The sequence below is a fragment of the Ovis aries genome, chromosome 3, assembly GCF_016772045.2.
Source record: "Ovis aries strain OAR_USU_Benz2616 breed Rambouillet chromosome 3, ARS-UI_Ramb_v3.0, whole genome shotgun sequence".
Taxonomy (NCBI): Eukaryota; Metazoa; Chordata; class Mammalia; order Artiodactyla; family Bovidae; genus Ovis; species Ovis aries.
Genome location: NC_056056.1, coordinates 23,799,620 through 23,823,538, shown reverse-complemented (window position 1 = coordinate 23,823,538; position 23,919 = coordinate 23,799,620). Strand labels below are relative to the sequence as shown.

The window sequence follows — 23,919 nt, the reverse complement described above, 5'->3', positions numbered from 1 at the left end:
TTTCTGCTTAGTCTAATTCGTGTTTTTAATATTCATAGAATTGAGGATAAATTGTTTTCTGGAGCTGATGGGATTATTATAGATCCAGCTTTTTCGAAGATGGCCAAGAATATATATGATTGACTTTTTCAGGTTTTTGAAGATGACTGAGGACATTTGAAAATGTTTAGAATTCTAGATACCAGAATGAAAAGAACCAGATGAAATCCAGGTTCTGTGCAATCTTTCTTATGAAGTCCATATCAATGTGGACAGTTGCACACATCTTAATGACTGAAAGCAAGATAAATTAATCTAAAGTAGTTCTCAATTCTCAGATCCATAGTATTTTTTTCTGTAGCCACTATTTTGTAATACTTCCTTGTTATCCTGATGTGAGAATCATGGATATATCTCATTTACATAAACAGTCTCCAAAAAATTAACACAGTGACTTAACTGTGATAAATAAAATCTATAAATGCTTCATCATGAGTACACTAAAAAAAGTGACTAAAGTCTGTGAGAAGTCACTTTGAACAAGACAGCTGACATTTGCTGATAGATTGAGGGGTATTGCTGAATTAAACATCACAAATGGAATGTGATCAACTCATGGTAATTTTTTTTTTTTTTCAGGATATCTGAGAAGGCAGGCAGGAATTAGGGCGAGGTGGTTGTATAGGACTTCCCTGCACAGTTTGGGATGTCTGGCCTCCTGGCTTCCACCCATTTAATGGTACAAGTTCCACTAATACTTAGGAAAGGCAGAACTGCCTCCTAAGTTTCAGAACACCCCCTGGTGGACAGTACTGCTCCCGTTAAAAACTGTAGTCTTAGACCAATATCCTGCATCTGTAAATGACCAGTTCATAGGGGTCAGGTTAAGCAAAGGCCTTATTACTTTGCTGATTCAGGAGAAACTCAACCTGGTAATAATTGATGAAAGTTATCAAGTGCGTTGAAGAGGTGCAATTTTTGTAGTTTGTATAGGCAAATGTAGGTTGTATACCATGTAGATAGATCCCTTTTAAGAACAAAGTCATCATTTGATTTATGGGAATTTATAAATACCTATGGTTGACTATTGTCTCTGGCTTACAAGAAAAGGGATTGTGTTTGAACCAGTTTTGTTGGAGCACTTTGTGGTTTTTAGCTGAACTTCTAGATCTAACACTTATTTCTTGCCTTTTTGAAAGTGGCCATTGTTTTGAGCATGAGGTGATATCTCACTGTGGTTTTGATTTGCTTTTGCCTAATTTTAATGATTTTCAACATCTTTTCACATGCCTGTTGAGCATCTATGTCTTCTTTGGAAAGTGTCTGTTCAGCTCCTATGCCTGTTTTTTAATCGTGTTTTTGTTTTTTTTGTGGTGATTTGTATGAGTTCTTTATATATTTTGGATATTAACCCTTTATCAGAAAAATAGTTTGCAAATATCTTCTCCCATTTGGTAGATTGTCTCTTCATTTTGCTGATGGTTCCCTTTGCTTGCAGAAATCTTTAGTTTTGTTATAGTTCCACTAATTTGTTTCTTGTCTTGTTTCCCTTGCCTGAGGATAGATCTAGAAAGATTTTGCTAGACTGATATCAAAGAATGTTCTGCCTCTGTTTTCTTCTAAAGGTCTTAGAGTTTCAGGTCTTACATTCAAGTCTTTAATCCATTTGAGTTGATTTTTTTGTATGGTATGAAATAATAGTCTTACTTTCATTCTTTTGCATGTGGTTGTCCAGTTTTCCCAACACCATTTATTAAAGAGACTGTCCTCTCTCCATTGTATGTTCTTTGCTTCTTTGCCATAAATTAATTGCCCATGTATATGTGGGTTTATTTCTAGACTCTCAATTCTGTTTTATTGATTTGTATGTCTGTTTTTCTGCCAATACCAATTTTAGTGTTTAATGACTGAAATTAGTGTTGCAAAATATTTATTCAGGGGTTTTAAAAATAGCACTAACAAAGGAGAAGACCTATACTGGAATGCAAAATAAATTATTTTTTACACTTACCTTCTTTATTTGGTTGTTTTATTAATAATTTATTTTTTAGAGACATTTTTGATTTATAGAAAAATTGAATAGAAGGTAGAGAGTTGCCATTAACTCCCCTCATCCCCTCACCCATTCACTAGTTATCTCTGTTATTAACATCTTTCTTTTGAGTGATATGTTACAATTGATGAACCAAGATGTCTTAGTGGGCAGGTGGATAAATACAATGGTACATCCACACAATGAACTATTACTCAGCTCTAAAAGAGAGGTGAGCAATCAAGTCATGAAAAGCAGTGGAGAAACCTAAAATGCATATTCTGAGTTAAAGAAGCCAGTCTGAAAAGGCTCCATACTATTTGATACCGGTTGTGTGACATTCTGGAGAAGGCAAAATGATGGAGGCAGTAAAAAGGTCACTGCTTGCCAGAGGTTGGTGGTGGAGGGATGAATAGACAAAACACAGAAGATTTTCAAGGCAGTGAAAATACTCTCTACGTTACCATAATGATAGGTATCTGGCATACATTTGTCCGAATCCACAGAAAGGAAACACCAAGGGTGAACCCTCATGTAAACGGTGAATGCTGAGTGATAATAGTGTATGAGTATATGTTCATTGACTGTAACATGCTTCCATGGTGGGGAATATCAGTGCAGGAGGCTGTGTATGTGTGAGGGCAGGCTTAATGGGGGTTGTCTCTGTTCTTCTGCTCATTTTTGCTGTCAACTTACAACTGCTCTAAACCATGAAGTCTATTAAAAACAAAAGCGGAAAAAAAAATAGCAGTTTCTGAAATATAAAATTTTGAAGTCTAATTATAATTTCTAGACCTCTTGATTTCTGTTTTAGTGATTAAGAATAATTATAAAGAGAAGAAAGTGATTTGGTGATGCTTTATTTAGTTGGCTGTGTAGTTTTCTTTCATCCTTTTAGTTATTTAGAAATGCTCATAATTGAGATACTGTTCTTTAGCTTTGTTTTATGTATCGATGTTTCCTGTGGTTTGTGCTGTAATTGAAGTGGTATCTGACACAGTTTTATCTTTTTCATTTTTAGAGATTTAATTGATATAGGACTACTTCTTCCTTTGTGCCTATTTGGCTTTCGAAAACTTGTTTGTTGGTTTACGAAAATGTGTACATTTAGTGGTGACATTTATCTAGTAAGGCCTTGTGGTATAATTATGTGGTATAATTATGTAAGTTGTGGTAGATCCTGCTTTAAGGTGTCAATAATTTGACTTTCAAACATTTTTACTTTGGTAAATATTTTAGAAAGCAACCAATTCAGAGTTAATATTAGAAACCCAGATCTGGATCACAGAATGGGTTAGTTTCAGGTTGCTGATGTGCCGCACGTTCAAGCATGTCAGAGTTGTGCTTGAACAGAGTTGCATCGTGTGCATCAGGGTTCTTCACACCTTCTGAGATTTTCTGAGTATTTTTTTTAAATTGGTATATAGGTAGATGTGGCCTTTCTCATATTAAATGTGCTTTTGTTGGGGTATTGCCAGCTCCCTTCTCTTTTGCCTTATGCCTTCTCTATCGGTAGTTTCCCCACTTATGTTTATTTGCACCAGTCTTTTCAGTTGAACATGCAGTTCTTCTTCTTCTTCTCGTTTTTTAACTTCCATATCTGTCAACTCCTGAGTCTTAGAAGGGCTTTGGGTGGATCTGTAATACTGCTTGGAGTTTTTTCTCTGTACTGTGACTGTTTCCTCTCCCCCTTTTTTGCTCTTTTCTCTCACCAATGCATCCCTCATTATTTTCAGCAATGACTGTGCTTTGTATTTCATGGAGAAAGTTGAGAAATTATTTGCATTTGCCCTACTCTTTCCAGCTTTCTCAGAGGAAGAGGTCCCTCTTCTTTCATTCTCTGGAACTTCTTTCCTCCCCTGTCCTCTAGGTTCTGCACTCCCCACTCGCTGCTCAGGATTGTACCAGCATTCACTTTCTCTCTCTGTCCTCTTATCTTCAACCTCTGGTCTATTACCCACCTTCTCCCCGTGACCTTTTTTAAACATAAAGTTCAAGTCATTACTATTTTGTATGTATATATTCTTCCTGGCTTCTGTTTTAGCTGTCTTCTTTCCATCACAGCTCGACTCAGACACAGTCACTCTGCTCCTGGTAATCACTTTCTCAGTGTTTACTCCTCATTTCCCTGGTGTTGGCTGCTCCTGCCACTCCATGGAAATACCATCAGTAAGGCCCCCTGTTAGCCTTTTAATGGCAGATACCCTTCATTTGTTGTTCAACATCATTGTCCTTTGACACCACCGCCCCTTCTGCCCTGCGTTGTCTTCCCCTTAGGCTTCTGTGATATCATTTCACTCTCTTCTGTGTCTTTGTATGAGCCATTCACAATCCTCTCCTCCATGTGGCTCAGGGTCTTTGACTTGTCACTTAAATATTGCTGTCCCCTGGGGGCTATTTTTGTCACTAGTGGAGAGTCTTCTGATGCTAGTAATCACTGTTCTCCTAACTAGTTTTCTTATTTCGGTCCAGTCCATTTCTAGTTCATTCATATTTCACTTGTCATTAATTCAATAAACACTTACTGAATATTCTTTCCAAAGTATAGGCCTGTTTATGACACGCTTCGGTCAAAAATCCTTCAGATTTGCATTTCAAGATAAACTGCAAACTCCTTAGCTTAACAAATGATGTTCTTTTTTATCCGACTCTTCCCAGCTACTCTAGCCTTGTTTTTCATCCTTCACTTCATACCTTTTCTTTTTTTTTTCAGTTTATGAAACTGATTGTGCTTCCACAACACTCATGCATCTCCCCCTTTCATGCTGATCTCCTGCCCTTCCTCTTTCTTCACTAACTAATATCCACTGATTCTTTAAAACTCATTTTAAGTGGTCTCTCCTCTGGGAGGCTTTATGACTCTCAGGGTGGGCTGCATGCCTTCTTCTTTGAGATCCCAGACAGCCTCACTCCACTTCAGTCATTAATTTACCAGATTGTGTTTCCCTATGAGATGGAGATAACTTTGAAAGAAGAGACCTCATCTTACTCAGTTTTATGTTCCTAACATTTAGAATGGTACTCAGTTCCTAGTAGGTCCTCAGTAAATAATCGTTATCCTAGGAGTAAAAGAGGAAGTAAGGAGCAGTGTAAGGCACATTGGGTTAAGGCAGCATTAGATGATTTTGCTGTCAATGAGAATATGTCATTTTATAAATCTGATTAGGTGATGGGAGTGAAATTGCTGTATGTTGAGCATCTATAGGACAATTGTTCTTTGTCTTGCTCTAAGAAGGTCTAAATAGTTGTATGCTGCTACTGCTAAGTCGCTTCAGTCGTGTTTGACTCTGTGTGACCCCATAGATGGCAGCCCACCAGGCTCCGCCGTCCCTGGGATTCTCCAGGCAAGAATGCTGGAGTGGTATAGAGACAGAGAAAGTGTCTCCCAGAGTTGGTCATTCATCAAGTATTTATTGAATGTCATCTGTATGGGTGGCATTGTGAAAGAAGAGGTACTGAACAGGAATATGGAAGCAAAACGTTCTTTTGGGGGTAGAATGGCCTAGTGAACACAGATTAATTTCACATTAATCTGTGAATTGGTGGTGGTTTAGTCACTAAGTTGTATCTGACTCTTGTGACTCTTATGGACTGTAGCCTGCCAGGCTCCTCTGTACATGGGATTTCCCAGGCAAGAATATTGGAGTGGGTTGTCATTTCCTTCTCCAGGGAGTCTTCCCCACCCAGGAATCAAACCTGCATCTCCTGCAGGCAGATTCTTTACCACTGAGGCACCAGGGGAAGCCCATTATCACTTATTGTTAATATCTATGGTTCCCCCCACCAGCAACCCCCAACCCCCGCCAAGCTTGTTAATGTTTTGAGAACTAAGTAGGCAAATGCATGTAAAACAGCTCTGAAAACTGTAATGCTCTCTGAATTAAAGGTGATTGTCTTTTATTTTTATTTTCAGTATTTCTTGCAGATTATTTGATTGTGTTGAAGCAGTTTGGTGCTAGTATGTTTTGTAAAGAAGTCTAATGTTTTTGTACTAAATAAGAATATTAGTGATAATGTGATTTTATATAAAATAACTGTAAGAGTTAGATTCTATACTGGAGCTTTTACTTTAGAAAATATGTGAAAGAAAGACATAAAACTCAGACTTACTGTCTCCTTTCCCTTTTAGGTTGACTGTGCATTGTCGCTTATTCGACTTGGAATGGAGCGGAATATTCCTGGCTTGCTGGTTCTCTGTGATAATTTGGTTACGCTGGAAGCATTGGTTTATGAAGCTGGGTGTGATTTAACCCTAACCTTGAAAGAACTACAGCAGATGAAAGACATTGAAAAACTAAGATTATTGATGAATAGTGTAGGTTTGATTTTAAAAGCTTCTTTTTCAAGTGTTCCCTGTGTACTTTGATGAATGTGTATCTCAAAGCCAAAAGATGTAGTAGCCGTCAAACCAGAGAACTTAGTCAGTAAAGGAAGGCTTCTTGACTTAAAAAAAAAAAAATTAAATTTTATGAATAAATTCCTGAAGGCATCCGAAACCTTTTTGGCTGTTTTTGTACCTTCTTTGTCCTTCATTCATGCTTATCTATAAATGACTGTCCCCCTTTCCCCCCCGCCCCCGCCGCCGCCCAGCTAGGCATATTTAAAGTAGCTGTCATTCTAGTAATCATGTTTCTAAATCTGTCATTATGGTGGGCTTGGGCTGTGAGGGTCCTCCAATGTGTTCATGGCACTTAGGAGATGAGCTACAATGCTCTTGCTGTTGTCTCTGCCAGCCCCAGACAGCAGGTGATTCTCCTGCTGCCTCTTGGGTCCTTATGAGGCATGAACTGGAGTGTCTGTTTGGGAAAGTGTTGGCTTTCCATTGTTTGTGAGTCTGGTTATCTTTGATCTTTATGACTTGTCTGTTATTACCAGGTTTTAATATTTAACTTAACATGTGTGTGTTTTGGTGAAATGCATTTTCAGTGTTCTGAGGACAAGTATGTGACAAGTGCCTACCAGTGGATGGTTCCCTTTCTTCATCGCTGTGAGAAGCAGTCTCCTGGAGTGGCTAATGAGCTGCTAAAGGAATATTTAGTAACTCTAGCAAAAGGGGACTTAAAGTTACCCCTGAAGATATTTCAGCATTCCAAGCCTGATGTAAGTAGAAACGTCTTCAAAATCTCTGTACATTTTCCCCTTAAGAATTATGTTTTATTTACAAAATTTGTAATACTCGGCCTTGCAAGGAATTTCTCTTCAAACCAGAAGAAGTGGTTGTCATTTTATTCTTTAAAAATGTTTTATAAATTGAGTCCAAAAATATTTTGAAAGTTCATAAAATGATGTTTATCTTGATTGACATACTCGACGTGTATTGACTTTCTACTATATTGTGGAAAAGGCATTACCAAAAAGTCTTAATAGTTAAAAGATAATGAATTCTTACCATAGGTAGGCATTTTTCAAGTATTAACTTATTTAATCTTTGTAATAATCCTAGGAAGTAGATATGTTTATTATATTAATATTACAGGAAAAGAAAATTATGATATAGAGTGGTTAGGCAGTTGCCCAAAGTCAAGGTAAGGAGAGGAACTTAGGTTCAAACATAAATTTTCTAATTTCCCAGATATGTTCTTAACTCTTGTGCTTTACTGTAATACCAATAGAAGAAGAAAAGATTTCTGCCCTTGAAGACCTTCAAAATATTTATTAAGTTCTTTAGGATCTCATAAGGAGATCTTTTGATTATTCTAAGATAACTCTACATTTGCTTAAGACTGATCTACCTGTCTGTCTAGCTGTATATCTGTCTTTCTATAGGGCTCACATACTTGTTCAGATTCACTGGTGGTAAGTTGTTTTCTTAAACGAAGCATACTTTTGTAATATAAATAACCTCTTAATTTAGCCATGAATAAAATATGCTGTTTCAAGGGATTAGTGGCTCCTTTTCCATTGGAGGGACTCAAGCAGAATGGCATAGTCCTCTGAGACACTAACTTTGTAGTGAGAGTTAAAGCCTCAGCTTGTGGTTTGAGCAGAAGCCCTTGAAGGCCTCCTCCAGTCCTAAATTCTAATTGGATGTTCTTCTTGTACTGCCTTTGTTAGCAATCTGAAGTCCTCTAAGGTGTATGGTGATAGACCAGTGTAAAAAAGACAGATAGGAAAGCATTGCTTACTTAAGCTCACGCAGTTTTTGGTTTCTGGAAGGCTTGTTTGTCAGAGATGTCTCTGTTTATTGACTATTTAAAGTTTTCCATCTTCTCATAAGCACCTTCCACTTAGTATTCTGATTTTAAGTTTGGGGTGGTGTACTGTGAGCCAAGGGTGGGTTGCTTATGACAGCAGAATGCTATGTGAGAAGCAGGACGGATTGAATATGAATGTTTTATGAGGAAGAAAGAAGTGACTTTAAATTCTTTCCAGTAATCTTGTTTGTGATCCTTCTTCTTTACAGAGTCTTGTAAATCCTTTGTATATAGTCAGCTTTTTGTTGTTTTTACTTGGCGATTTAGCGTGTGCCTTTTGAATAAAACATATAGCCATTTGTTTTTGTTGAAATTTGTCAACATCAAAGCAGAGAACAGTGGTGTTTGCTGGGCTCTTCCTTTCCCGTCTGCTCTGTCTCTGTTTCTGTCAGCGTTATCTTTCTGTAATGCAAATTTGTTCATGTCACGATCTGTGCGCAGTCTCTGGTGACCTATCATTGTCCGCAGGGTAAGTGTTGGGCTGTGGTAAGTGGTGTAGAAAGTTCTTTGGGGTCTACTGTTAGTCTGCCTCTTCGGCCTCATTTCCCTCCATGAAGGCGCTCGTTTACTCACACTACTCACCTTTTCACTCTGTCAAGTTCTTTCATGTCTTTTTATGTTCTTTGAGGATGTTTTCTTTGCTTGGGATAATCAAGCCCCTTTCCATCACTTAGAGCTTCCCCAGTGACTCAGATAGTAAAGAATCCGCCTGCAATGCAGGAGACCTGGGTACAATCCCTGGAACGGGAAGATCCCCTGGAGGAGAGGATGGCAACCCTTTCCAGTATTCTTGCCTGGAGAATCCCATGGACAGGGGGAGCCTGGCGGGCTGTAGTCCATGGGGTCACAGAGTCAAGCACAACTAAGTGACTGACACTTTCGCTTCTTTTAATTATAAATCCCTACTACCGTCAAGATCCCGTTGTCATTTATCCAATGATTCTGATGGAAAATCAGTGTTATGTACAAGTAATTTCCACTCTTGTTTTGCTGTGCCCCCACCTTTCTCATATGGGGATTGAGCTATTTCAGGTTTCAAAGAGACTGGCATATTTCCAGTTCTCCAGTACTCATAGGGTCTGACTCTTAGGGGTCCAGAGTAGAACACTGGATACTTCCTTGGCCCTTCTTGAACATCCGAGACTGTATCCCAGCAGTGGGGACACAGGCGATTGTCTGCTTAACGGTATAAACTCTCAGCTGCAGTTTCGTGCTGGGCTTGGACTCACACTCCTTAGGAAGTTGAAAAGTGCCTCTGGGCCTGTGCTGTTCAGTATGGTGGCCACTAGCCATGTATGGTTATGTAAATTAAAATGGAAAACTCAGTTACTCAGTCCCACTAGTTTTTTTATGCTATTTGCAGTATTTTATAATTACAAACCCAGCTACAATGTCCATATTTATTTCGTGTTGTTGTCGTATCTGTATCTTCAGGGTATATTCCTACAAGGGGATCCTGGGCTCTAAGAGTTAGGTTGTGTTGGTATTACTGCATTTCTTTTCAGATAGGTTATTCCGATTTACATTTCCACCAGCAAGGTATGAGCATGGCTCTTTCTCCACAACTTTGCAGACAGAATATGTTGTCATATTTAAAAAATTTTTGCCACCACGATGGGTGAAAAATGGCATTTCAGTGTTGTTTTAATTTGTACTTCTCTGAATATGTGTAGATTTGATCATTTTTTCTTATGCTTGACAGGCATTGTCATTTTTGTGAATTGTCCATTCCTACCTTTTTTCTGTTGCTCAGTCTTTTTTTCCAATTTTCACTTGGATTTTTGTCTCCTTGTGCCTTAACTTTTAGAAATTCATGTGTATTAGTGTAATTGGTTATTTTTCTGTGGCTTCTACTGAGAAAATACCCCTCACCTAGTTGGTAGGTTATCTTTTGACTTTGTTTATGGTATATTATGTCATGCAAATTTTTTACAGTTCCTTTTATGTAAAATAAGAATAAAACCAGTACTGACTTTACAGGATTGTTTTGAGGATTTGTGAATTAATGCACATAAGGCACTTAGAAACATTACCTGGCACGCAATAGTGCTTCCCTGGTGGTTCAGATGGTAAAGAATCTGCCCACAATGCAGGAGACCTGTTCAATCCCTGGGTTGGGAAGATCCTCTGGAGGAGAGCATGGCAACCCACTCCTGTATTCTGGCCTGGAGAATTCCATGGACAGAGGAGCCTGGCGGGCTACCTCCATGGGGTCGCAAAGAGTCAGACACGACTGAATGACTACGCATAGCACAGGCACACAATAAGAAAATGAGAAAAGTTAGCTACTTCCGTTAATTTTTACTGATGCTTTTATTTGTGTCCTGTGTTGCCCCTATTTCACCAGTTTGTCACTTTAAAACCTTAGGTAACTTACTCTTTGTCAAATGATGATGTCAAATTAGTGATCTGTTTTGTAATACCTTGAAGAAGTATATATATATATATAAATCCTATAGCCCAACTACTTTAGAAAACTTTACTTCCCTGGGAACCTCATTGTTTCTTCTTTCCATCCTTTTCTTCTATTCATCTGTTGATATGATTTTTCTACTGAGAAAATACCCCTTTTTGGCAGCTTCTCTTGTTTTTTTTTGTTTGTTTGTTTTTGTTTTTTTTTTTTTTTGAGTTTCTACTAAAGTGTTGAAAAGCAGTAGATCTTTATTATGGAAATCATCTTAATCTTATTCTGTTGTTGTAAAGGGCTCTAAGAAAATACTTTCAGTCTTCTGTTTTGGAGGCAATAATATAAGCATTTTACTTGATTAATTTATTTAATTCTCACACAGTGCTATTCAGTTCAGTTCAGTTGCTCAGTCATGTCCGACTCTTTGCGACCCCATGAATCGCAGCACGCCAGGCCTCCCTGTTCATCACCATCTCCTGGAGTTCACCCAGATTCACGTCCATCGAGTCCATGATGCCATCCAGCCATCTCATCCTCGGTGGTCCCCTTCTCCTCCCGCCCCCAATCCCTCCCAGCATCAGAGGTTTTTCCAGTGAGTCAACTCTTCTCATGAGATGGCTAAAGTACTGGAGTTTCAGCTTTAGCATCATTCCTTCCAAAAGAAATCCCAGGGTTGATCTCCTTCAGAATGGACTGGTTGGATCTCCTTGCAGTCCAAGGGACTCTCAAGAGTCTTCTCCAACACCACAGTTCAAAAGCATCAATTCTTCGGCACTCAGCTTTCTTCACAGTCCAGCTCTCACATCCATATATGCCCACTGGAAAAACCATAGCCTTGACTAGACGGACCTTTGTTGGCAAAGTAATGTTTTTGCTTTTGAATATGCTATCAAGGTTGGTCATAATTTTCCTTCCAAGGAGTAAGCGTCTTTTAATTTCATGGCTGCAGTCACCATCTGCAGTGATTTTGGAGCCCCCCAAAATAAAGTCTGACAACTGTTTCCACTGTTTCCCTATCTATTTCCCAGTGCTATTAGGAAAATGTTAATATCCCAGTTTTATAGATGAGAAAGGGCTTCCCTAGTGGCTCAGATGGTAAAGAATCTGCCTGCAATACAAAACAAGGCACAAATCTATTACTTTTATATCCCAGAAAACACTCTAAGAATGGCTCTTGCCCTTTGTGGCTTGCAATGGGAAAGAGATCCTAAATAACCATCTTTCTGCATCAGAAATATGGAGTATGTTTTGGGATATGAATATTATCATATTACAATGTGACTTCTTTTGAAGAAAATGTCAGTACTGTTGAGTTAAATGACTAATACTTAATGCATACTGAAAAATAGCAAGTTTGAATATCTCTGAATATTAGTTAAGGAATTTTATGTACTTTTAAAAATTGAAACATAAAATTTGGCTTTAGGGTTAGAAATGTTGTTTTTAATGAATTGCCTTTTTAATTCACTATGTTTCTTCTGTCTACTTTATCTTAAATGGGTCATAAATTAAAGAATCTGTTTTCAGCAGATGCAAGGCTTATGGGTACAAATTGTCTTTTCTCGCTGATTCTGTAATTAAAATGCAATTTCATTTGGAGTTATTAAAGACCCCTAAAGTCTGTAAGCTAAAAAAAGCCATGATTTGTTTCTGCAGCTGATTAATTGCACTATTTAATATTCTATTGACAGTGGTACTGGTATATGGCAAAACTGAATGTAAATCTATTGGCATTTCACACAACATGCTTTATTTCTCTAGTTGCAGCAAAAAATCATTCCTGATCAGGACCAACTAATGGCAATAGCACTGGAATGCATCTATAGCTGTGAACGAAATGACCAGCTTGCTCTTTGCTATGACATATTAGAATGTCTGCCACAAAGAGGATATGGGTAAGAATCCACAGTGTCCCATTTTTGTGGCTGTGTCTTTTTACTCTAACAGTTAAAATGAAAATGTTTCTTCTCTGAATGTTCATTACAGAGAATTTGGGGAATATAACATAAATAAAGAAGAAAATGAAATCACATGCAAACCTGTTGCTTCAAGATAAATACTTTTCTAATAGTGTATGAGAAGTCACTATAATTTTGTCAACCTTGATAATTATCCTTTAAAAAATAAACAGTATCACTATCACCACAACAAGAAGCACTTTAAGTGGATAGACGATAATGTGTCTTTGTTTTAAAATGTGTTTCTAATTAATCTTTTCCCATATTTTTGTGCTAGCTGTATTTCTTCTGTGAATTGTTTGTTCTTGGCCCTTGCCCTGAATAAAACTTATAAGTAATAATGTGTGGATATACATACCTCATTTTCTTTACATTTTATATTTTATTGAGATATAATTAGCATTCATCACCATGTAAGTTTAAGGTTTAAGTGTAGTTACATATGTTGTGAAATGATTACACATTTAAAATAAAAACTTTTTTTCCTTATGATGAGAACTTTTAGGATTTACTCTGTTGGTAACTTTCCAATACAACATACTTCAGTGTTAACTATAGTCATCATGTTATATGTTACATCCCCAGTACGTATTTATCTTATAACTGAGAGTTTGTACCTTTTGGCCACCTTTATTCAGTTTCCCTTCTGGTAACCACAAATCTGACCTCTTTTTTGGTTATGTGTTTTTGTATGATACCTCCTATAAGTGGGATCATACAGTATTTGTTTTTCTCTGTCCAACATATTTCACTTTGCATAAAGCCCTCAAGGTCCTTCCGTAAATGGGTAACTTCCTTCTTTTTTATGGCTGAATAGTATTTTATCATGTGTGTGTATATCACATTTTCTTTATTCTTTCCCTTTATCCTTTGATGGGTACTTAGATTGTTTCTCTATCTTGGGAATTGTAAAACATGCCACAATGAACATGGGGTACAAATATCTCTTTGATATAGTGATTTGGTTTTATTCAGATATATAACCAGAAGTGGAATTGCTAGATCATATGGTAGTGCTATTTTTAATTTTTTGAGGAATGAATATACATAATTTTTTAACTGGGCTTATGTTTAAATAGAAATTTATATAACATCCTTTTGGATTATTTAGGTGTATGCAAATCAGATTTTTATTTTCTCTTTGCAAGTCACACAACAATCATTCCTTTAATTATACTTTTAAAATGTAGTATATATTATAAATTCCATATCTGGAGAAGTTAGAAAAAGTCCATGGAAAAGCACTGAATGGAAAATTAGTGGGCCTGTCTCTATGCCTTTGTGATGACAGCTGAATCACTTCTGTGGACATCAGTTTCCTCACTTGCAGAATCAGCTATTTAGATAAGAAGTCCTCCTCATGCTCTATTTAATTTTTCTCCCATCTCTTTCTTCTTTGCTGTCTTTTCTTTCCAAGGAAATATTTGTGTGTGTGTGTGTGTGTGTGTGTGTGTGTGTGTGTGTGTGTATAATGAATGATAAAAGTCACTGATTTTGCAACCCATTGTGAACTAATTGTTTCATGTAATCTTTCAGTTCAGTTCAGTCACTCAGTCGTATCTGACTCTTTGCGACTGCGTGGACTGCCAGGTGTCAGGCTTCCCTGTCCATCACCAACTCCTGGAGCCTACTCAAACTCATGTTCATTGTGTCGGTGATGTCATCCAACGATCTCATCCTCCGTTGTCCCCTTCTCCTCCCACCTTCAATCTTTACCAGCATCAGGGTCTTTTCCAATGAGTTCGTTCTTTGCATCAGGTGGCCAGAGTAGTAGAGTTTCAGCTTCAGCATCCATCCTTCCAATGAATATTCAGAACTTATTTCCTATAGGACTGACTGGTTGGATCTCCTTGCAGTCCAAGGGACTCTCAAGAGTCTTCTCCAACACCACGGTTCAAAAGCATCAATTCTTTGGTGCTCAGCTTTCTTTTGGTCCAGCTCTCACATCCATACATGACTACTGCTGGAAAAACCATAGCCTTGACTAAATGGACCTTTGTTGGCAAAGAAATGTCTCTACTTTTTAATATGCTGTCTAGGTTGATCATAGCTTTTCTTCCAAGGAGTAAGAGTCTTTTAATTTCATGGCTGCAATCACCATCTGCAGTGATTTTGGAGCCCAAAATAAGTTTCACTGTTTCCATTGTTTCCCCACCTATTTGCCATGAAGTAATGGAATCTGATGCCATCATCTTTGTTTTCTGAACGTTGAGTTTTAAGCCAACTTTTTCACTCTCCTCTTTCACTTTCATCAAGAGGCTCTTTAGTTCTTCTTCACTTTGTGCCATAAAGCATAAAGTCTGGTGTCATCTTTAATAGTACTGAAATCACATGAAAAATTGATGGGGAAGGAGTACTCACGTAGTAACAAAGTATTACCTTTAGCAGATATTTTATACTTTATTTTGTAATTTCATAGGGAAATTTACTTTTATAGAGTTCAAGTCTGACTATTGTCACGTTTGATCAAGTTATCAGAAATGGCATCACTTAGAGTCAGATAGCCTGGCAGTATGTGCCTCCTCATGAGAAGCAGTATGAAGTAAAATTATTGACCCTGAATCTAATCAGTACTTTAAGCTGGACTTCTAGTTTACAGTAAATGTAGGGAATAGGAGAAAAAGTTAGCACCTTGAAGAAAAAACCAGATAAATACAGACTGAGATATTCTAGAGGTCAGGTTGTCTTCAGTTTGAAAAGTCTGTGTCGTGAATAAAAACAGATTGGTGGGGGTGAGGGGGAGCTATTCTGAAATTAAGGTGTCCAAGGGAACGTAATCCCCTTCTAATCTTTAACCATAAAATAATGTTATGTACTAATTAAAATGAGGGTACTGGGCGACTTGTAATAGACAAGCAAGTGTGGGCTGCTTTCCTTCCCCATCCTTGGATATCTGTCTTCATAGATCATGGTTTTTTTCTTCTCAACTTTGTCTGTGTCCTTTAAAATATAACACTCATATTTATTGATTTTCCAACTTCAGATGATTATTGACTTTGTTTTATGGAAGCCTACTCTGCCCCCATACCTACTCCTCCTAACCATTTTCTCAGTGTAGTTGAAGAGGTATTTTTATCATTGTGATTATGTATATACTGTTTACACAGAGCTAGTTATGATTGCATTTCCTTTTTATGCATTTTTTTTCTTGGATTGAATAATTTCCTTGTCATTGTTTCCATTTATTTCCCTCACTCTTCTGACAGAAGTGTAAAACTCCTTTTCAAGGTCAAAAATACCTAGTAATCTTTCCTGTCTCTTTTCACACTCTCTCTTACTTCAGAGAAACATCTTAGAGTTGTCTTTTCTTTTCCTCTCATATGGATTAATTCTTTACTCTGCTGTACATTGGTCATCTCTCCTCTGTTGTTATGTTGCATTTCTGGGGTTGTTATCTTCTCCTTTCTTTACTTATTCCCTCACTTTGATAGAACACAGTCTTGAATAGCTTCTTGTCAAATATCACATAGAGGCATTCTTATTTTAAGACTGTTCCATGTCAGAAAAATATCATAGTTGCATCCTTACACTTGGAAGGCTTGGCTTGCATGAAAATCTGTGTTAATGATCCTTTTGCTTATGAGTTTTGGAGGCATCAATGTTGGCGAGAAGTCCAGGGCCATTGTATGGCTTTTTTTTTCTCCTCTTTTTGAATCCTTCAGTACCTACCCTTCATCTCTAATGTTCTGAAATATCATAAGGATGTATTTTATTGTGAATCTAGGTTTATCATTATATAGTGTGTTCCAACCTGGAGACTCATGTCCTTCAGCCTATTCTTTCTTATATTTTTTTCCTGTTATGTTTCTCTGATTAGTTTATTTGCATGCCCTTCTCTTTTTCTTTTTTGCACATTTTAAATTTACTGCCTTTTTTGTTATTTTTCCCCTACATTTTGATCTTTCATTATATGGTCTGGGAAATTTCTGCAATTTTATCTTCTAATCCTTACTTTGAATTTTAAATTTTGTTTTGGCTTTCTTAAATTCCAAGAATTTTTCCTTATTCACTTTAAAACAAAATAATATCCTATTCTTTTTTCACAGATGCATAAACCCCCGTCTGTACACCCTGCCTTACCCTTATCCCACCATGATCTTTGATTTTTCATATTTTGTTTGTTTGCATCTCTGCTTTTACTGTGAGATCCTTTCTTCCATGTCTAATGATTCTTGACCATTAATTGATATTTAATAAGTAATAATTGCTATCTTATTGGATAATATCTGATTGCATGCCTTGTGACAAGCTGAAGGCTTTTCATTCTAAGGGTCCTTAGGAAATTGCCTTATTTTGTGAGCAGCTAGATTGTCAGTCTTGTTTTAGTTTTGATTTCTGGAGGGTAGGGTAATCTTACATTCTGTCTATTGTGTTACAGAAATGTTGGGTGGTTCGTTGATCCTGATTGTTGATCTCTTTTCATTTTGAAGTACTGACCCCAAGAAGGAATCAAGGCAAATAGCCTTGTTCCTGATAAAGCTAAATGGAGACTGTACTAGTGGTTAATACTTCTCTTCCTCAGTCCAGGTTTAGGGAATCTTCATATAGAAAGAACTGGAGAAGAAAATGACAATCCACTCCAGTGTTCTTGCCTGGAGAATCCCAGGGATGGGGGAGTCTGGTGGGCTTCTGTCTGTGGGGTTGCACAGAGTCAGACATGACTGAAACGACTTAGCAGCAGCAGCAGCATATAGAAAGAAAAGGTATAATCACTGGGAGGACTCAGCATCTGTTTATTACTGAAAACTGTACTGATGGGACCACAGGCTCCTTCACATCTTTGGTGAAGAGAGCAGGTCTACCTCTGGGAACCATGGGGGTTCAGTAGGCAGCACAGGGCTGGTAATGTGGATTGTCTTAACAATTTTTTAGCAAAATATCATTCAGTTCAGTTCAGTCACTCAGTCGTGTCCGACTCTTTGCAACCCCATGAATTGCAGCATGCCAGGCCTCCCTGTCCATCACCAGCTCCCGGAGTTCACTCAGACTCACGTCCATCGAGTCAGTGATGCCATCCAGCCATCTCATCCTCTGTCGTCCCCTTCTCCTCCTGCTCCCAATCCCTCTCAGCATCAGAGTTTTTTCCATTGAGTCAACTCTTCGCATGAGGTGGCCAAAGTATTGGAGTTTCAGCTTAAGCATCATTCCTTCCAAAGAAATCCCAGGGTTGATCTCCTTCAGAATGGACTGGTTGGATCTCCTTGCAGTCCAAGGGACTCTCAAGAGTCTTCTCCAACACCACAGTTCAAACGCATCAATTCTTCGGCACTCAGCTTTCTTCACAGTCCAACTCTCACATCCATATATGACCGCTGGAAAAACCATAGCCTTGACTAGACGGACCTTTGTTGGCAAAGTAGTGTCTCTGCTTTTGAATATACTATCTAGGTTGGTCATAACTTTCTTCCAAGGAGTAAGCATCTTTTAATTTAATGGCTGTAGTCACCATCATATTACTTAGACATAAAAAGGAACACAGTTGAGTCAGTTCTGATGAGGTGGATGAACCTAGAACCTATTATACAGAATGGAGTGAGTCAGAAATATAAATATCGTATTCTAATACATATTCGGAATCTAGAAAAATGGTTCTGAAGAATTTATTTACAGGGAGCAGTGGAGAAACATAGAGAATAGACTTATGGACAGCGGGAGAGGGGAGGAGAGGGTGAGATGTATTGCAAGAGTAATATGGAAACTTACATTGCCATATGTAAAATAGATAGCCAAGGGGAATTTGCTATATGGCTCAGGAAACTCAAACAGAAGCTCAGGGGCTGTGTATCAACCTAGATGGGTGGGATGGGGAGGGAGATGGGAGGGAGGTTCCAAAGGGAGGGGATAAGATCCAAACAGTATAGGCTGATTCATGTTGAGGTTTGACAGCTCGAGAATTTTATGGACTGTATAGTCCAGGGGTTCACAATGAGTTGAACACAACTGAACGACTTTCAGTTTCACTATAATGAAGGGATGAGTGTATTTGTTTTCAGAGGGTGTGTAGGCTAAGAAATGCCTTGTGCGTGTGTGTGTGTGTGTGTGTGTGTCCAAAAGCTTTTTTCCAACTTCAGATTAATGGTTTCTGATCTAACAGACTTTAAAAAATTTTTTTGGTTAACAGGCACAAAAAGCATGATACTCTTCTGTTGTTCCATTTTTATTTTCAATTTTTTTTTAAAAAAAAAAAGAATCCCCACCTCCCAAACATGTCATCCCCATGCATCTCCCTCTGAGTCCAAAAGTCCGTTATACACAGATTCAAATGATTGTGTATATGTACCACAGCTTCTTATCATTCAGTTGAAGTGGATTGCTGGGTCATAAGGTAGTTCTATTTTGCAATTTTTAAGAAATGCCTTGTGGATCGCAGCCATGTGTGTGTGTGTGGTTTTTGATTTTGCCAAAAGCTTTTGGCCCCATTTTTGATTGGGTCGTTTTATTTTTCTGGAGTTGAGCTGCATAATTTTCTGTTCGATTGTATTTCATTATTGTAATTTTCTAAGTAATTTCAATTATAAATTAGTCTAGCATTAAAGTATAGGCCTTCGGAATATTTACTCTGGTTCTTCTTGCTCCTAGTGCCAAGTTTGTCAGTTTACATTCTCTTAGTGATTAGTTGTTTATTTTCAGTGATTAAATGGTTTTGTTTACCAAATGGTTAACCATATATTTATTCACTATTTAGGATATTAGATTCTTGTGTGTCTTACCTAGACTGCACATTCCACCTGACTGAAAAAATTCTTTAGTCATTATGTTCTTGAATGTCATTCACAAAGGAAGAACATTGAATTCTGAAAATCAATGACAAACATTTATTGTAGAGCTACAAAATGATAATTTAAGAATATTGTTTCTGAATGAGTGTGTTAATTGAAGACAAATGATCTTTTGTTTTTGAAGGACTTTAAGTGGAGTATACCCTAATTTATCACTCCAGTCCATGGCTGAAAACTCAGTTTAAAAAGATAATATAATCTTTGTAAATTGCATGAAATAATTGCCACATAGATTTAGACCAGGACAAATTGACAGATTTAAAAATAGTGAGGCTTTGGTGTTCAAGGTAGGTCACTTTGAATTTTCCAAGGCCAGATGAGATTTTTATTTGGTTTTCTTATCAGATCATAAGATCTTGCTGGAATTCAGCCAGATCATTGGTTGGAAGGCATCAGAGTGTACCGGGTACAGTTGTTCTCGTTGAGAGCTGTCCCTACAAGGTTGGGACACAGAGTTGCAGAGGGTGGCTGGGGGCTTTATAGCAGTTGCTTAACTTTTCTGCCGTATTCCTTTCACTTGCATGTGTGTTGTACTGAAGTAAGTCCATCCTGCCAGCCGTGTTTTTATTAATTTATGATCTTTTTCATGGTGATGTTGCTCCTAGTCTGCCATCTGATTTTTTCCTGAGAGAGAGTTTGCTTGTTATCTCAACTCCCCGGTAGGAGTTATCTATATGATGACTATGTACTTCTCCTTCACTTTAAAATATTATGGTGGAGTCAGTGTGAATGATGAGATGTAATAGACCCTTGAGTATATAGAATCCTAATGGGCATGTCCTGTGAGTCACAGGTGGTATAGACAGGACCAGGACAAAGCCACTGTGCAGGGCCTTGGCTCCCAATCTATTTTATTGTTTTAAAAAAAAACAGAAATAAATGATAGCTTTATTCTGTATCCCTTCTTTAAAGAAAGACTACAGTTGATTTATAATTCTTTTTTGCTTTTCATCAGAACTGAACTAAAAATCTTTAGGAAAATAGTTAACCCATGTCTCACTAATCTTTAATAGAAAATACATTCTGTTCTAGTATTTTTTATCTTAATCTCTTTTGAGTTATGAAAGATGGTGAATGAGTGTAGGAGATGAGACTGACATTTTTACTTGGACAGTATGACACACTTTAATGTATTAATGTCCAAGGGAAACATCAGTTTTTTGTTTGTTTGTTTTTAAACTTGAGTTTGGTATTTTAGGTAAAAAGCTACTCCTAAAACCTAATTTAAATTCTTTTTTCTTTATCCTTCAGTCAAAAAACAGAGGTTACCACAGCGCTTCATGACATGGTAGACCAACTAGAGCACATTCTCAGGTGAGAAGACTGAGTCTGGTTCTATGCTGATTAAAGACATCTGTCCAAGAAATGTTACATTAAGTATGCCCAGTGGTCATTTCTACTTTGGTCTCATATTTGTTTGATTCTCCTAGGAGTGAATGAATCTCATACTAGCTTATCTCGGCAGAATGCTGCAGTAGTGGAAACCTGAACTTTGAAGACTAGTAGAAGTGGGTTCACATCTAGGTGTTGTCACTTACCAGCTGTGTGACCTTTGAGCCTATGGTTTTCTTAGCTGTAATACCTATAATATCTAACTAATGAGATATGAAATTAATATTATATTAAGGGCTCCCCTTGTGGCTAGGGTGGTAAAGACTCCACCTGCAATGCGGGAGACCTGGGTTCGATCCCTGGGTTGGGAAAATCTCCTGGAGAAGAGAAAGGCTACCCACTCCAGTATTCTGGCCTGGAGAGTTCCAGTCCCTGGGGTCGCAGAGAGTGGGACATGACTTAGTGACTTTCACTTTAAGCTTTTAAAGTACCTCACACTTAGTGGGTGAATAAGAAATATTAGTTCCTTCAGCAGTTGCTACTTGTACCAGCAAACATTGTTTATTTTGCCCCTAGGTTTCCTTTTTTTGGGGTATACTACATTTGATTGAATATTTGGATTATAGTAGTAACTAGCAATATTCTTTACTGTGAAAATGAAATATTAAGCCCTTTTGGAGACTGAAAATCTCCAAGTTGCTATTCAGAAAGTGTAATATTGTTTACTAGTGTTCATTTTTATATTTATATATAATGTGCTTGTATGTAAGTTTTAAATATTTACATAAAATTAAACTTTAGGAGTAATAAACTCTGCTCTTCCAATATACAATTGTGGAAATTATAAATAATAACATCACTTGATAATGTAAGTGTAAGTATTTGGAATCTACTAATTTGATGTCTCTCTCCTCCCCACAGCCTCTCTGAAAAATTGAGCATAGTTTGAACAAAACTTAATTTGTTAAGTCAATATAGATTCATTCCTTACAAATCTACATGGTTTCCTTTATTTCCCTAATGAAGTGGGAAGGAGCTTTCCCAAAGAGATACAGTATAATAAACAATGTATTTCATAAAAAGTTATTACTGCATGATAAACATTATTTATTTCACCACATGTTCCTGGATGTAACCATGAATTGTGTTCATAGTTAAATTATGCTCACAGTACCTCAGGCAAACAGTAGCACCCTGTAGGTTTCTGGATGATTCAGAAGTCTTTCACTGTTCACCTTAATTTACTAACCTCTTAAAAGGAAAGCTTTTCATTCTTGTTCTGGTTTTGCCTCATAGCCATTAATAGCTGATAAATGTTTAGTGTGTATAATGTCAGGTGACATGACCCATTAATCTTACCTTTATGCAGAGTTACTGAATGTTATCTGACCTTTAATTCATAAATGTGAGATTTGGTGAGAACCAGGTGTGTATACAGTGCTGATGATTATGGAATAAGATATCCTAAGAAGATCCATATAAGAACAGGAATCTTATTTATTTGTTTATAGAATGGATTCCTGAGGAAGATTGAGCCTTGTGGTGTTTCTGTGGTTTTCCAACTCTAAAATCCTTTGCTTATTGCTTTTCTAGCAGCCTTGCCTATAACAAAATACTAGGGTTGTTAAGAGTTAAAGCTGGGTATTGCAATGATAGATTTGGCTTATTTTGCTGACTTAATGCTTTTAGAGTACAGCAAAATTGTGAAAAAGATTTTGAGATAAGGATATGCCAGGGTTTTAAAAATATGTTAACTTATCCCAAGAATATTGTAATAAAAGTCAGTAGGAGAAATAAAATTTGGTATATAGTTATTAGGTTTTCTTTGGCTAAGAATTAATGTAATGTGTAAAATTGGGTCATTCCCTGTGCTACTTTTTTATTTTTTTTAAAGTACTTAAACCTAAGTGCTACTTGTATGTTCAGCGTTCTTAGAGCTGTTTTGTTTGGTAGCAAAGCATATTTAAAAGTTCTTTTTTACTTACAGTGTGTCAGAGATTTTGGAGAAACATGGACTTGAGAAGCCAATTTCCTATGTTAAAAATACTCAGTCTAGCTCAGAAGAGGCACGCAAGCTGATGGTTAGGCTGACTAGGCACACCGGTCGAAAGTGAGTAATAAACACAATTAATTGATAATTGTGCATGATTAGAAACAAGTACTGCATTTTTGTTTTTTTCTTTTTCTGACTTCATTGGGTTATAATTGACCAATAATAAATTGCACATATAAAGTATAGAAACTGATAAGTTTTGATCCACGTGTGAAGAAAGCTGAGCGTCAAAGAATTGATGCCTTTGAACTGTGGTGTTGGAGAATACTCTTGAGAATCCCTTGGACTGCAAGGAGATCCAACCAGTCAATCCTATAGGAGATCAGTCCTGAATATTCATTGGAAGGACTGATGCTGAGGCTGAAACTCCAGTACTTTGGCCACTTCATTGGAAGAGTTGACTCATTGGAAAAGACCCTGATGCTGGGAGGGATTGGGGGCAGGAGGATAAGGGGATGACAGAGGATGAGATGGCTGGATGGCATCACTGCCTCGATGTACATGAGTTTGGGTGGACTCCGGGAGTTGGTGATGGACAGGGAGGCCTGGCGTGCTGTGATTGATGGGATCACAAAGAGTTGGACACGACTGAGCAACTGAACTGAACTTAGCTGATGTACCCATGAAACCTTCACCTCATCAAAATAATGTACCTAACCATCACCCCTGAAGGCTTTCTTTTGCTCATTTATAATCCCATTCCTCCTCCTGCTTCTCCCCATCACACCCCCATTCCTTGCCCAGGCTATCACTAATCTATTTTCTGTCTCTGTATCTTATTTTGCATTTCCTAGAATTTGATGTAAATGGAGTCATAGCAGTATGCTTTTTGTCTGGCTTCTTTCAGTCAGCATAATTATTTTGTGATTCATCCATGTTGTATCATGGATCCATAGTTTATTCCATTTTATTGGGTGACTACTATTCCATTGGTGGATTTACTGCACTTTGTGGATCTTTTCTACTTGTTGATGGACATTTGGTTTATTTTGAGTTTTACCTTGTACAAATATAGCTGCTATGAATACTTGTGCACAAGTCTATGTATGGACATGTGCTTTCATTTCCTTTGGATAAATCCATGAGAGTCGAATGGCAGGATCATATCAATAGATGGATGATTAACTTTTGGAAAAACTGTCTTCCAAAGCATTAGTAATGTTTTTTTTTTTTTTTTTTAATCAG

The 23,919-nt window shown here is 37.5% G+C and overlaps 1 protein-coding gene across 1 annotated transcript in view; it reads left to right on the top strand.

The window, feature by feature from the left end:
* Window positions 1-23,919, top strand: part of NBAS (NBAS subunit of NRZ tethering complex) — a 336,032-nt gene that overhangs the window by 134,595 nt on the left and 177,518 nt on the right. The window contains exons 24-28 of the mRNA XM_027966530.2: window positions 6,141-6,326; window positions 6,938-7,111; window positions 12,374-12,507; window positions 20,601-20,663; window positions 22,669-22,791. Of these exons, the coding sequence (XP_027822331.1) occupies window positions 6,141-6,326; window positions 6,938-7,111; window positions 12,374-12,507; window positions 20,601-20,663; window positions 22,669-22,791 (680 nt within the window). The remainder of the gene's footprint in view (window positions 1-6,140; window positions 6,327-6,937; window positions 7,112-12,373; window positions 12,508-20,600; window positions 20,664-22,668; window positions 22,792-23,919) is intronic.